The 16036-nt window shown below is 38.6% G+C and overlaps 2 protein-coding genes across 2 annotated transcripts in view; both read right to left on the bottom strand.

Moving 5' to 3' along the window:
- LOC133658479 (claudin-4-like) overlaps window positions 1–16036 on the bottom strand; it is a 33382-nt gene that overhangs the window by 1599 nt on the left and 15747 nt on the right. The window lies entirely within an intron of this gene.
- LOC133658478 (claudin-4-like) lies at window positions 651–1976 on the bottom strand. The gene has a single exon (XM_062060559.1). The coding sequence runs from the start codon at window positions 1961–1963 to the stop codon at window positions 1301–1303; it is 663 nt and encodes a 220-aa protein (XP_061916543.1). The 5' UTR covers window positions 1964–1976; the 3' UTR covers window positions 651–1300.

Below are 16036 nucleotides of genomic sequence, written 5' to 3'. Positions count from 1 at the left end.
CATTAGTATTATTATTAATCTTGTTCATTTACTGCTCCCCTCACCACCCAGGGGGTGGAACAAGGGGATGGGTCAAATGCAGAGGGTAATTTCACAAAACCTATTGTGTGTGTGTGACTATCAGTGGTACTTTAACTACACTTTTGTTTAGACTTAAAAAAAAAATACAGACATCATAACCAATTATGCAAATTAAACCATTGTGTCATACTGACACCGCCCAGGTCAGGCTCCGACCACCTCAAATAGATCTGTGGAAAACACTGAAAATGTTTACTAATTGAACTGATTTGACCCATCATTTAGGGGATTAAATCCATGAAATAAAACAATTACACTTTAATTGGCTCTTTTTTCTGTATTGTGGGGCGGTATAGCTCGGTTGAAAGAGCGGCCGTGCCAGCAACTTGAGGGTTCCAGGTTCGATCACCGCTTCGGCCATCCTAGTCACTGCCGTTGTGTCCTTGGGCAAGACACTTACCCACCTGCGCCCAGTGCCACCCACACTTAGTTTAAATGTAACTTAGATATTGGGTTTTCACTATGTAAAGCGCTTTGAGTCACTAGAGAAAAGCGCTATATAAATATAATTGACTTCACTTCACTTCACTTGTATACATCAAATTAACTGTTATAAGCAGCATTCCAAAATATCCTTCTGTCCACTCAGTTATTTTACACAACATACTGTAACTCTCCACATGTATTAGGTTTGTGCTGGAATGGACCAAAATTGCCATCAGAGGGCGCTAAATACATACAGCTTAAGTATCACCAACCAACACCTTGATATCAGATGTACAGTATGCAATGAATGATGGAAATATGACAGAAAGTGGTCAGGATCAACAAAAAGTAAGTGTAAAAAAAAGTGTCTTTAGTGAAACTAACATCAGAAGTGTGAAACTTGAAAAAATAAGGCAATGTTTTGTCAGAGATTGTGAGTGCCTGAGTCACCATTCAGTTTGCTCCCAAAGCGGATCGTGATCCCTGAGTCAGGAGCGGACAAACAGGTTCTATCCAGCGTGGAGTTCAAATAACCCGAGGGGAAATGTTTCAAAACACACGAGAACATGCAAGAGATAATTTATTCTGATGAAATCATGCCTGATAAACACGTTATACCGTGGAAAGAATATGGTTTGAGTTTCCTGGAACCAAAGTTAAGGATATATGTTGTAAGATAAGTAACATCATGTCAGGCGGAAGCATCATCATCCGTTCAATCATAAATAAAAGTCCTGCTTGTGGACTAAAAGTCCTTCATTGTCCGTTTTTTATTTTCTGCGTCTCTGGAAGCTCAAATGTAAGTCTTTGTCTCCGCGTACGAGCCCGTTGAGTACGGTGGACTGTATTCTACCATGGACCTGTTCAGAGGGTAATCGGTTGCCTCATTCCTCTTAGGGACGCAGCTGGCGCACAGGAGGGCCCCTGCCAACAGCAGCAGCCCTCCCGCCCCCCATCCGATGTAAAGGGAGGACCCCAGCTCCCTCCTCTGGGCGTCCACCAAGGAAGGGTTGTAGAAGTTCCTGATGATGATGCTGGCGGTCCAGGACACGGGAATAATGCACAACAATCCGCTGATGATCAGCAGGACACCGCCGGCTACAGACGCCCTCGCCTTGGCACGTTCATCCGAAATGAAGCTGGTGCACTTCCCGCTGGCAAAGGCGACCAGGAGTCCCGCCACGCCGACTAAGATGGAGACCATCACCAGAGCCCGGGCGGCCTGGAGGTCAGTGGTGAGGGCCAGCAAGGAGTCGTAGACCTTACACTGCATCTGTCCCGTGCTCTGGACCACGCAGGTCATCCACAGACCTTCCCATATGGTCTGAGACGTGACGATGTTGCTGCCGATAAAGGCGGTCACCCTCCACATGGGCGAGCCGCACACGATCAGCACACCGATCCAGCCGAAAAGAGCCAGGACGCAGCCGGCCATCTGCATGCCCATGGAGACCATGGTGTTGTCTTCTGAGAGCTCGCGAGGAGAATATTATCGCTGAAGTGCAGCGCGGACACAGAATGGGCGGCGTGAAATCCAAGAGCGCATCAGAGGCCCAGACAAAGAAGACCTGCCGTTCAAGATTCTTTTGTGTTCGCGCTCACAAAAAAGGTTGCCAGGCGTGTTAGTAATACTCAGCAAGGAATGATGCACTCTGTTGCACAGTCAATAAAGAGACAGAAAAACACACAAATTGCAACATATGCAAAAATCACACAACTGGTAGCCCCGGGGGTAAAATCTGGCCCGGTCAAAAGACTGGGATCAGCGGCAGATTCCGAAAAACACTAGAGTTCTGTCGTATATCGAAAATTCCAGACTATAGGACATTTAATCTAATTTTAATTTAAATTTCGATTATGGCTTCTCACGATTATGAAAATATAATAATGATAGTAATAATAATAGATTTTATTTGTAAAAAGCAAACAACCTCAAAGTGCTACAGTGCATTGAAAAAAATAAAAATAATACAAATATAATAAATAAAAAAATACAAATAAAAACTAGAACAGCCTAATAGCCAGAACTAGCATGCATATATCTATAAAAAGCCTTTTTTTTTTTTTTAAAAAGAAGGGTTTTTAAGCCTTTTTTAAAAGCATCCACAGTCTGTGGTGCCCTCAGGTGGTCAGGGAGAGCATTCCACAGACTGGGAGCGGCGGAGCAGAAAGCCCGGTCTCCCATAGTTCGTAGCTTTGTCCTCGGAGGTTGGAGGAGGTTAGCCTGTCCGGAGCGGAGGTGTCGTGTGGAGGATTTGGAAATATAATAATAATACAAAAAATAAACAATCAATGGTCCGCGCAACGTGTATGCAAATTTGGGAGCTTGTGACGGTGAAACAGGCGAGGAGTAAATGAATGGAAACAGAGCACGTCTACTCGAAGTTTGGGATGTCACCATGATTGCTACTTTTTATTTGACACAGCGCCAGTATCAATAATCACTAAACCAGGGGTGTCAAACTCATTTTAGATCGGGGGCCCACATGGAAAAAAATCTACTCCCAAGTGGGCCGGACTGGTAAAATCACGGCACGATAACTTAAAAATAAAGACAACTTCAGATTGTTTTCTTTGTTTAAAATTAGAACAAGCACATTCTGAAAATGTACAAACCATAAAGTTGATGGTATTTTTTTACACTTACAAGTTGCGGTTGATAATATTCTATCTTTATTCGTTGTTATTTATATTTTCTGAATAAATTATGTGATAATGTTCATCAGTCAACTCATCTGTGTTACTTTTGAACCTATCAAGATAAAAAATTATATCAAAATCAAATTACAGCACGTTATTTATGTAGTTTGCTCATTTTCCTCGACTGATGTATTAACATCATACGGTTTATTTTGTACGTATGTAATGAATTGCTATTTTGACATCTCATGGACACATTTACAACAGAAGTTTATTTCATTCAAAAATTTCAGGTACATTTTTATACTTAGCAAACTTATCCTGCGGGCCGGAAAAAACCTGTTTGCGGGCCTGATCCGCCCCGCGGTCCGTAAGTTTGACACCCCTGCACTAAACTCAACAAAAAAGTAAGGCATATGATTTCTGCGTCCATGAAACCGTGGACGGAGTCACATAATTGGCCAATAAAACGGAAGCCGCTGACAAACGCAAACTAATGTCAGGTAAATTGACATAAATGTGAGTGAAATGCTGTCATTGTGAAGAGAAAGAAGATTTGTTTGGGAAAATAATGGGTTCAGTAGCGCTCATTCATCCCCCGTAGTAATGTATGCATGTTTGTAATGCATACACCCACAACACATCTCATCTGCTTGTGTTGTTGTGAACGACATCACTGATGTAACATTAATGTACAAACAGTGGTAGCGACTTAAGAGGCGCTCTCTCTTTTTTATTTTAACAGCATCAAGTCGACTTGTCCAGGGTGTACCCCGCCTTCCACCCGAATGCAGCTGAGATAGGCTCCAGCACCCCCCGCGACCCCGAACGGGACAAGCGGTAGAAAAGGGATGGATGGATGGAAGTCAGTCACTTCTTTACTCGTCAAACTCACAACAGTACAGCACACTTCCCCCCATTCACAATAATAGCCCGGTGCGCCACAACCGGTCTGACTGTGCTAACAAAATAAAGGTTTCAAAAAAAGTACCTTACACAAGCATAATGTATTTAAAACACTTATAGATACACATTATATTGCCAAAAGTATTTGGCCACCTGCCTTGACTCACATATGAACTTGAAGTGCCATCCCATTCCTAACCCATAGGGTTCAATATGATGTCGGTCCACCTTTTGCAGTTATTACAGCTTCAACTCTTCTGGGAAGGCTGTCCACAAGGTTGTGGAGTGTGTTTATAGGAATTTTCGACCATTCTTCCAAAAGCGCATTGGTGAGGTCACACACTGATGTTGGTCGAGAAAGCCTGGCTCTCAGTCTCCGTTCTAATTCATCCCAAAGGTGTTCTGTTGGGATCAGGTCAGGACTCTGCGCAGGCCAGTCGAGTTCATCCACACCAGACTCTGTCATCCATGTCTTTATGGACCTTGCTTTGTGTCATGTTGGAAGAGGAAGGCGCCCGCTCCAAACTGTTCCCACAAGGTTGGGAGCGTGGAATTGTCAAAAATGTTTTGGTATCTTGGAGCATTCAAAGTTCCTTTCACTGGAACTAAGGGGCCAAGTCCAACTCCTGAAAAACAACCCCACACCATAATTCCTCCACCACCAAATTTCACACTCTGCACAATGCAGTCCGAAATGTACCGTTCTTCTGGCAACCTCCAAACCCAGACTCGTCCATCAGATTGCCAGATGACAGTCCCGTGGCTTTACACCACTGCATCCGACGCTTTGCATTGGACTTGGTGATGTATGGCTTAGATGCAGCTGCACGGCCATGGAAACCCATTTCATGAAGCTCTCTGTGTACTGTACGTGAGCTAATTGGAAGGTCACGTGAAGTTTGGAGCTCTGTAGCAACTGACTGTGCAGAAAGTTGGTGATCTCTTTGCACTGTGCGTTCAGCATCCGCTGACCCCTCTCTGTCAGTTTACGTTGCCTACCACTTTGTGGCTGGGTTGCTGTTGTTCCCAAACTCTTCCATTTTCTTATAATAAAGCCGACAGTTGACTTTGGAATATTTAGGAGCGAGGAAATTTCACGACTGGATTTGTTTCACAGGTGGCATCCTATGACAGTTCCACGCTGGAAATCACTGAGCTTCTGAGAGCGGCCCATTCTTTCACAAATGTTTGTAGAAACAGTCTCCATGCCTAAGTGCTTGATTTTATACACCTGTGGCCGGGCCAAGTGATTAGGACACCTAATTCTGATCATTTGGATGGGTGGTCAAATACTTTTGGCAATATGGTGTACATTTAGACAACATTGTCCAAAAATGTGTTTCACCAATAAATGTCACGATTTTTGCATTTAATTAACAAAAATCTTATTAAACATTTTATTTTACACAAAAAGCACACATTCTATGGTGGTAAAATAAGTGTAAAAGGTAAAAAACTGAATTAAAAACGAAACGGAAAAACATAATTTTATTGTTTTTTTATGTTGCTATTGTTAATTAAATTGATTGTTGTTCCTATTATTATCATTTTACTTGTAGTGGTTTATTCTTTAGTAATTTATATACAGTTTTTTGTGGTACAATAAATATTCCTGCTTTCAAATTAATGAATAATCGTGTAATTAATCGTGATTGCAATATCAATCAAAATAATTGTGATTATTATTTTTGCCATAATCGTCCAGCCCTAATAAGCCGCTACTTTTCCCCTACACTTTGAACCCTACGGCTTATAAAACGGTGCGGCTGATTTATGGATTTTTCTTCGCTGACCGAGAACGGCCGAAAGGGTTGGGTTGGGTTCGTCTTTGGAGGCGGTCCATAGGTTCGCCTTGGGGCCCAATGTGTCAAAACCATACAGGGGACAGATCATGCAAAACTAGCTTTTCTTACCTATTGGTACCTGTTTTTGTGTATTTGGGATCTGCATAAATCACAAAACTGTGAAATCAAACCATGAAGGCATCGCAGAGATATTTATAAAACAATCTTGCCTTACTTCATACTTCCTCCAAACGAGCCGTTTGGAATTTGCCCAAATTGTGAAGTTTTTCCCAAGTGTGACGTCACCAGATCTCTCCATATATGGTATAAATTTACCCCAAAAGCTTTGTGCTAGTCCATCATTGTAGTCCGCCCTGTTATCAATAAGTTCCTTCTTTTTCAATAATCCTCTTGTTGTAGGGCAGACTGGCTCGTACATGCACATGCATCTTCCGCTGTTGCCATTTCTAATACAAAGTAGCGTATAGTTCTAACTTATATCTGTCAGTAGAATCGCTATGGAAGCACTAAAACTACACAAAAGATGACAGGGAGAAGACGCCGTTGAAGTGGAGGCACGTAAATAAGACTGCCCACAAAACGGTGCATCATGAAGAGACGGTCAGAAAGCGGCTTGAAGATGGTCTGTAAAATATAATCTATGCAACATTTTAAACAAAGAACCACAATTACATGTTATGTAGACCACAAGGAAGTGTTTTAAATGTAGAAAAAAATCATAAGTGGTGTATACTGAACATAAGAGTGAACAAAAAGTATATTTATATATATATATATATAAGGCTGAAACGACGCGTCGACGTAGTCGACGTCATCGGTTACGTAAATACGTCGACGCCGTTTTTGTGCGTCGACGCGTCGCATATTTACGTCACACTACCGTCATGGCGAAGCGCAAAGCAGACGATCAAAGACGATGCGAGCGGTGCGAGCGAGGGGGGAAAAGCATGCCAAAAGTGGTCAAAAGTGTGGGAGTATTTCAATAAACGGCCTAATAATGTTGTTGTATGCACACTGTGTCGAGCGTAAATGGCCTATCATAGCAGCACAACGGCTATGAACGAACATTTGAAAAGAAAACCATCAACTAGTCAATCGTCCACGCGAGCATACGTTGTCATCATTACACAAAAACATGAATGTGTCATTTGTATCTGCTAGGGGTGTAACGGTACGTGTTTTGTATTGAACCGTTTCGGTACGGGGCTTTCGGTTCGGTACGGGGGTGTACCGAACGAGTTTCTAAGCTAAAGCTAAAGTGTTAACAAGCTGCTTTGCTCCGTCTGCCTCTGTCTCAGCACGCAGCATTGTCCCACCCACACAACCATCTGATTAGTACACACAAAGCATTGTCAGCCAATCAGCAGTGCGTATTCAGAGCGCATGTAGTCAGCGCTTCAGCGTGGAGCAGATAGGTGTTTAGCAGGTGAGCATCAGGCAGCGGACTCTCCCCAAATGATAATAAACACCTCCCAGTCAACTACTAGTAACATCACTATGAGCCCGTTGACCTTCTAGAAACTTAAACTGCAGCTCAGCTCACTCGCAGTCCTGGCTTGAGGTGAAGGCTAATTAGCTCTCAGTTCCAGCCACATCGACCCCTTCTGAGCGCCTATTTTCAGCTGCTGGGAATATTGTAAACAACAAAAGAACCAGAGCATGTAGACATGCTAACCTTTCTTCATTACAACTGTTAGACACTCACTGGAATGAGTAGAATTGGTTATTGTGTACTGTGTTGGACTGGATGTTTATTTTGCACATTTTAAAAGCAATACTTAATGTTTACAGTGCTCCAGAATATTTAGATTGGCACTTTTTTGTATTGGATGTTTATCTTTATTTTTGCACATTTTAGCAAATAAGCAATACTTTCACTTTTGTTGAAATGTTTACACTGTTGTTACAGAATATTTCGTTTGGCACTTTTTTGTATTGGATGTTTATCTTTATTTTTGCACATTTTAAAGCAAAATAAGCAATACTTTTACTTTTGAAATGCTTATACTATTGCAGAATATTAAGATTTGAACTGGATGTTGACTTTTATATTTGCACATTAAAAAGCAAATAAGCTACTTTTAATTTTGTTAAATGTTAAAAGTTTTAAATGTTTACATTGTTACAGAATATTTAGTCATGTTGTTGTCAATGTTGACTGAGTGGCCATACTTCTTTTTTTTTGTAAATAAAAGCCATGCCTTTTGAAAAAACGGGCCTACATTTATTTTTTCATCTTCATTTTGAATAAAAAAATAATCGGTAAAAGGAAAAATAATCTATAGATTAATCGAAAAATAATCTATAGATTAACCGATTAATCGAAGAAAAAGAAAAAATAGATTAATCGATAGAAAAATAATCGTTAGCTGCAGCCTTATATATATATGGTAACACTTTAGTATGGGGAACACATATTCACCATTAATTATTTGTTTATTAACATGCAAATTAGTAACATATTGGCTCTTAATTAGTCAGTATTAAGTACTTATTAATGCCTTATTCTACATGGCCTTATTATACAACCAGTAAGCCATTAACTAAGAGTCTTCCCTCAATAACCTCAGAATTATTGCTTATTAGTAACTAGGGATGCCGATAAATGCGTTTAAATGTAATATCGGAAATTATCGGTATCGGTTTTTTTATTATCCTTGCCCTATTTCCTTGCCCGTATGTGGGCTCTGTACCGAGGATGTCGTTGTGGCTTGTACAGCCCTTTGAGACACTTGTGATTTAGGGCTATATAAATAAACATTGATTGATTGATTGATTGATTGATTGATTATCGGTATCGGTTTTTTTTTTTTTTTTTTTAAATTAAATCAACATAAAAAACACAAGATACACTTACAATTAATGCACCAACCCAAAAAACCTCCCTCCTCATTCACACAAAAGGGTTGTTTCTTTCTGTTATTAATATTCTGGTTCCTACATTATATATCAATATATATCAATACAGCAGGGGTCACCAACCTTTTTGAAACCAAGGGCTACTTCTTGGGTACTGATTAATGCGAAGGGCTACCAGTTAGATACACACTTAAATAAATTGCCAGAAGTAGCCAATTTGCTCAATTTACCTTTAACTCTGTTATTATTAATAATTAATGATATTTATCTTTGTGGAAACACTGATAATCTTAATGATTTCTCACAATAAATATATATAGAAACAGATAAATATCAATATGCAACACTTTATTTTTATATTTTCTCTACGTGCACATTTTTCAAATTGAACATTTTCAAATGATCACTTCTAAGACAGTCTTGTGAAATCACAATATCCCATTTTAACTAGCTAGCCACTAACATTTTTTAACAAATCATGAATTACTTTGCACCATGTTTGTACAAATAATAACTCATGTAAAATACAAAAGTAAACTCTCAAATTTTTAAATCATGTCACACTTTGAACTGGACACCAAATCTGTTATCTGTTTCTTTGTCAGTTAGTGGGAAGCCTGGCATTGCATGCTGTTAACTAGTGTGTTGTACTCTGGTGTGTAACTTGACACTGCAACTCTGAGTGAGTCTTGCAGATGTGCATCAGTGAGGCGTGTTCTGTGTTTGTTCTTGATGAAGTTCATGTCAGAAAAGGCTGATTCACAAAGATAAGATTTTTCCTCATTGTTTGCGGAACCTTCTTAATCTTTTGGACATATTTTCACAGCAATCTGGCCTTAAGCTTAATTATGATAAATGTAAAATGTTAAGGATCGGAAATCTAAAGGGAACGTCCTTTCGAATGGAATGCAAAGTGCCTGTTTTGTGGACAGATGGACCAGTTAACATACTTGGTGTTGTTGTCCCAGAAAATCTGGAAGATCTAGGCTCAGTAAATTATGATAATTGACTAAGAAAGCTGGACAAAATTATGCAATTATGGAAAGGGAAATCCCTAACCTTGTATGGTAAAATGTCTATTGCCAACTCGTTAATTATTCCTCAATTTATTTATTTGTTTTTGTCATTACCAGCTCCATCACAAAACTTTTTTAAGATTTATGAGCGGAGGGTCTTCGATTTTGTCTGGAACGGCAAACCAGAAAAGATTAAAAGAAAGGTTTTGTACAAAGAGTATGAATATGGGGGCCTGAAACATCTCAACCTTGAAGCTATGTGTCTGTCTTTAAAAGCATCAATTGTTCCAAAGATGTATTTAAACATTGAGTGGTACACAAATGCCCTGTTGGACAAAAAGCATGTACTGTATCGAAAGAAATTGTATCCTTTTTTACAAGTGATCCCCTCCCAGAGAGTCTGCTGGGAAACATGGCGGGGTTCATAAAGGAAACAATCCACTCATAGTGGTGTTTTCAATTTTATGTGCCAGAAAAAAGAGACGATATTTTGCAGCAGTTAATATGGATGAACTCTAATATTGTAATAGATGGAAAGCCTTTCTTTTGGAAAAATATGTTTGAAAGAGGAATCATTTTTGTCAATGATATTATCAATGAGAATGGTAAAATTATGAAGTATGATGAATTTAGAGCTATGTATGGTGATGCTTGCTCAAGCTTTTCATTTTATCAACTAACTGGAGTAATTGGGAAAAGATGGAAACAAATAATTAATTATGGAACTACTAAATTATTAGTTTGTAAACCTCTAATAAGAAATTCTAGTTGGCAAAAAGGAACTAAAATAAATAGAAAAATATATAATTTTTATTTAATAAAGAAATCTTTGAAGGCTGCCTCATACAACACAAATGGAAAATGGGAGGACTTTTTTGAATGCCCGTTGCCATGGGATGCCATATTCAAACTAATCTATAAAACCACTATCGATGTGCAAAATCGTTATTTTCAAATTAAAATTATTTATAACTTCTTACCCACAGGGAAAATGTTAAAATTATGGAATATGACAGAGTCAGATGATTGCCGATTTTGTTGTCAGGAGCCTGAATCACCCTGCATTTGTTTTGGTATTGTCATATTGTGTCTTTGTTCTGGGTGGAAGTTGAAAAAATGTGTTTAAGGATTGGTTTGTTTATGAAGCTTAATGTGGTTTCTGTTATTTTAGGAGAGTTCATTGACAATCATGATTTAGTCAATTTAATAATAGTACTCTGTAAAAGGTTTATTTTTAAGGCCAAAAACAGATATTCACTTAGTATTACTTTCTTTAAAACATTTATTCAGTATTTTCTAACTTTAGAAAGTTACATGGTTGAAAACGATAATGATGCCAAAAAACATTTAAAAAAAAGATGAGAAGTCCTCAAAGGCTTATTTTGAAAGTATAATTATGTTTATAGATTATATGATATCTGTTGTTGTGTTCCCTAATTTGAGTGACCTGGACATAATCTGGACTGTACATAAATGCTTATTTTGAAAATGTAATTTTGTTTATAAATTATATGCAATCTGTTGTGTTCCCTAATTTTTTTCTGTGTACATGAATGAAGGTGTGTGTTGCTGAGTCCGACTTGGACATTATCTGGACTGGGCCTGGTTTAAAAAACCCTTTAAACAAATCTAATTTCATTGACAACCTGGTCTGTTGAAGATAAGGCCCTTTTTTAAAAAATAAAATAAAATAAGATAAATAAATAAAAAACATTTTCTTGGATAAAAAAGAAAGTAAAACAATATAAAAATAATTACATAAAAAATAGTAATTAATGAAAATGTTAGTGGACCAGCAGCCTATACAATCATGTGTGCTTCAGGGACTGTGTCCCTTGCAGATGTGTTGTCTATGTTGTGGGAACCAGAATATTGGTAGCAGAAAGAAATAACCTCTTTTGTGTGAGTGGGTGTGGATGAGTGTGCATGGGGGAGGTTGTTTGGGTTGATGCACTGATTGAAAGTGTATCTTGTGTTTTTTCTATGTAGATTTAATTTAAAAAATAAAAATAAAAAAAAAATAAAATTTTTATTTTTATTTTATTTTTTTAGAACAGGCCCGAGGGCGACTCATCTGGTCCTTACGGGCGACCTGGTGCCCGCGGGCACCGCGTTGGTGACCCCTGCAATACAGTCTGCAGGGATACAGTCCGTAAGCACACATGATTGTGCGTGCTGCTGGTCCACTAATAGTACTAACCTTTAACAGTTAATGTTACTCATTTTCATTAATTACTAGTTTCTATGTAACTGTTTTTATATTGTTTTACTTTCTTTTTTATTCAAGAAAATGTTTTTAATTAATTTATCTTATTTTATTTTATAATTTAAAAAAAAAAGTACCTTATCTTCACCATACCTGGTTGTCCAAATTAGACATAATAATGTGTTAATTCCACGACTGCATATATCGGTTGATATCGGTATCGGTTGATATCAGTATCGGTAATTAAAGAGTTGGACAATATCGGAATATCGGATATCGGCAAAAATCGGACATCCCTAATGGTGAATATGTTCCCCATATATATATATATATATATATATATATATATATATATATATATATATATATATATATATATATATATATATATATATATATATATATATATATATATATATATATATATATATATATATATATATATATATATATATATATATATATATATTTCTGATAAGTGTTGATTAGGGAGAGGGAGGGTTAAATCAACTCCGTATCATCCTGCTTCTTCCTACTTCCTACTCTACCATATATGTAGATATCCGGTGACGTCACACTGACGTCACAAGTCACAAACGGCTTGTTTGGAGGAAGTATGAAGGAAGGTAAGATTGTTTTATACTGTAAATATCTCCGACATGCTTTCATTTCAAATTTTTGGGGACTTAAGCAGATCCCAAAAACACAAAAAAAACCACATGAAAATGCAATACACAATCTGCTAGCAGGTAGTTCTCCAAATAATACAACTTCAAAGTACAAACTAAAATATAGCCCAAAATGTAGTTACTTTTATTCACACTGGCTAGGGTTGGGGAGGTACGCCAAATGTACACTTCCTGTCCGTCACTTGTACCTTTGTTTGTTAAAGAGGTAAACTTACAAAATCAGAAGGGGATCAAACAATTATTATTATTTATAGCATGTAAATGAGTTAATTTCTGAGAATATTTGGCAAGTGTGCGCTGTTTGGTACATCCCTGACTGAAACCAAACCACTTTAATGAGGAATCAGACCTGTAGACATTCTATGACACTTTTTTACTGCAATCACAAACATTGTAACGACTCCAGGATGAGAGCGTATAGTAGCAACAAGTTCAATGACAGGCAGCAAGAAGAATGCAACAGTCACTTCAGGGTGTGTACACATGACGAAAGAAACTGCATTACATACGGAAAATTTACACCGAGAATGAAACCTTTTCAGTACAAATGCAGAACTTGTTTTGTTTCCTCAGTGATATTTGAAGACGTGAAACAGCTGCCTGAAACTAAAATTCAAAGTCAATCATTAGTCGGTAGATGATAACACTTTAACGCGGAACATGCTGGACTGAAATCAAAATATGAGGAACGTGTTCATTTCTCATTCACTGCACTTTACTGCGGAATCACATTTACTGTATCTACAGCAGGTGGTTCAAACTCAATTTACCTGCGAGGTGCTGGGCCATGTGACCAAATGTGTTAACTATTTCTACCAGCAGCTATCTTGACTCTCAACTATGATAGATAAAGTCATTGTAAATGAAAAAAATGTATGTAAAAATTGTATATTTCGATACTGTTGAGTTCCCAAGGAGATGGTCAGAGACAATTCTGCTTGCTTACAAGAAGTTGCTCTTTGTGTTGCCCAATGTGTGTATAATGCTGTCATTTGTGTGTTTGTACTGTTGTTGTAAGTAGTGTCTGGTGGGAAAAATGATCGATTCTCCGATGTGTTACGATTAAAACAGGGATGATGCTTAATCAATTGACAAATATTGATTATTTACAGCAGTGGTCCCCAATCACCGGGCCGATTGGTACCGGGCCGCACAAGAAATAATAAATAAAAAAATATATATATATATTTATTTTTTATATTAAATCAACATAAAAAACACAATATATATATTATATATCAATATAGATCAATACAGTCTGCAGGGATACAGTCATTAAGCACACATGATTGTATTTCTTTATGAAAGAAAAAAAAACAAACAAAAAAAACCAATTCTCCCCACCCCCGGTCCGTGGGACAGATTTTCAAGCGTTGACCGGTCCGCAGCTACAAAAAGGTTGGGGACCACTGATTTACAGTATGTATGTAACATGCAATAGAGACGGTTCTAAAATGCAGCTATAGCACGGACACACACGGAGGACCAAGGAGGAGATGACGTAGGGACGTTTATTTATTTTATCACTTAGCAGGCATCTACAGTTCTAACGTATCTAGTCTTCCGTATGTATATCTACAAAACCCAAAACTAGTGAAGTTGGCACGTTGTGTAAATGGTAAATAAAAACAAAATACAATGACTGTCATGGGGCGGCATGGCGTAGTGGGTAGAGCGCCCGTGTCAGAAACCTGAGGGTTGCAGGTTCGCTCCCCGCCTCTTACCATGCCGTTGTGTCCTTGGGCAGGACACTTCACACTTGCCCCCGGTGCCGCTCACACCTGTGAGTGAATGTTGAATGAATGATAGGTGGTGGTCGGAGGGGCCGTAGGCGCAAATTGGCAGCCACGCTTCCGTCAGTCTACCCCAGGGCAGCTGTGGCTACGAAAGTAGCTTACCACCACCAGGTGTGAATGAATGATGGGTTTTTAACATGTAAAGCGACTTTAGGTACTTAGAAAAGCGCTATATGAATCCCAGTTATTATTATTATTATTATTAAATCCCTTTCAACCTATATTCAATTGAATAGACTGCAAAGACAAGATACTTATTGTTCGAACTAGAAAACTTTGTTATTTTTTGCAAATATTAGCTCATTTGGAATTTGATGCCTGCAACATGTTTCAAAAAAGCTGGCACAAGTGGCAAAAAAGACTGAGAAAGTTGAGGAATGCTCATCAAACACTTATTTGGAACATCCCACAGGTGAACAGGCTAATTGGGAACAGGTGGGTATAAAAGCAGCTTCCATAAAATGCTCCGTCATTCACAAACAAGGATGGGGCGAGGGTCACCACTTTGTGAACAAATGCGTGAGCAAATTGTCGAACAGTTTAAGAACAACATTTCTCAACGAGCTATTGCAAGGAAATTAGGGATTTCACCATCTATAGTCCGTAATGTCATAAAAAGTTTCAGAGAATCTAGAGAAATCACTGCACGTAAGCGATGATATTACGGACCTTGGATCCCTCAGGCGGTACTGCATCAAAAACCGACATCAGTGTGTAAAGGATATCACCACATGGGCTCAGGAACACTTCAGAAAACCACTGTCAATAACTACAGTTGGTCGCTCCATCTGTAAGTGCAAGTTAAAACTCTACTATGCAAAGCAAATGCCATTCATCAACAACACCCAGAAACGCCGTCGGCTTCGCTGGGCCTGAGCTCATCTAAGATGGACTGATGCAAAGTGGAAAAGTTTTCTGTGGTCTGACGAGTCCACATTTCATATTCTTTTTGGAAATGTGGACGTCTTGTCCTTCGGAAAAAAGAGGAAAAGAACCATCCGGATTGTTACAGACGCAAAGTTCAAAAGTCAGCATCTGTGATGGTATGGGGGTGTATTAGTGCCCAAGGCATGGGTAACTTACACATCTGTGAAGGCACCATTAATGCTGAAAGGTACATACAGGTTTTGGAGCTACATTTGTTGCCATCCAAAACAACGTTATCATGGACGCCCCTGCTTATTTCAGCAAGACAATGCCAAGCCACGTGTTACAACAGTGCGGCTTTGTAGTAAAAGAGTGCGGGTACTAGACTGGCCTGCCTTTAGTCCAGACCTGTCTCCCATTAAAATGTTTGGTGCAATACAAAGCCTAAAATACCACAACGGAGACCCCGGACTGTTGAACAACTTAAGCTGTACATTAAGCAAGAATGGGAATAAATTCCACCTGAAAAGCTTCAAAAATTGGTCTCCTCAGTTCACAAACGTTTACTGAGTGTTGTTAAAAGGAAAGGCCATGTAACACAGTGGTAAAAATGCCCCCGTGACAACTTTTTTGCAATGTGTTTCTGCCATTAAATTCTAAGTTAAGGATTATTTGCAAAAACAAATTAAGTTTCTCAGTTCAAGAAGATGTCTGAAACTTAAGTCATAGATACGTTTATGAAGCA

This window comes from Entelurus aequoreus, linkage group LG10 (genome assembly GCF_033978785.1).
Source record: "Entelurus aequoreus isolate RoL-2023_Sb linkage group LG10, RoL_Eaeq_v1.1, whole genome shotgun sequence".
Classification (NCBI taxonomy): domain Eukaryota; kingdom Metazoa; phylum Chordata; class Actinopteri; order Syngnathiformes; family Syngnathidae; genus Entelurus; species Entelurus aequoreus.
Note: the sequence above shows the minus strand (reverse complement) of the source record. Positions and strands in the feature narration are given on the sequence as shown.

Excerpts from the sequence above, each read along its gene's own strand:
- LOC133658478 (XM_062060559.1), bottom strand. The coding sequence starts at position 1,963 with ATGGTCTCCATGGGCATGCAGATGGCCGGCTGCGTCCTGGCTCTTTTC.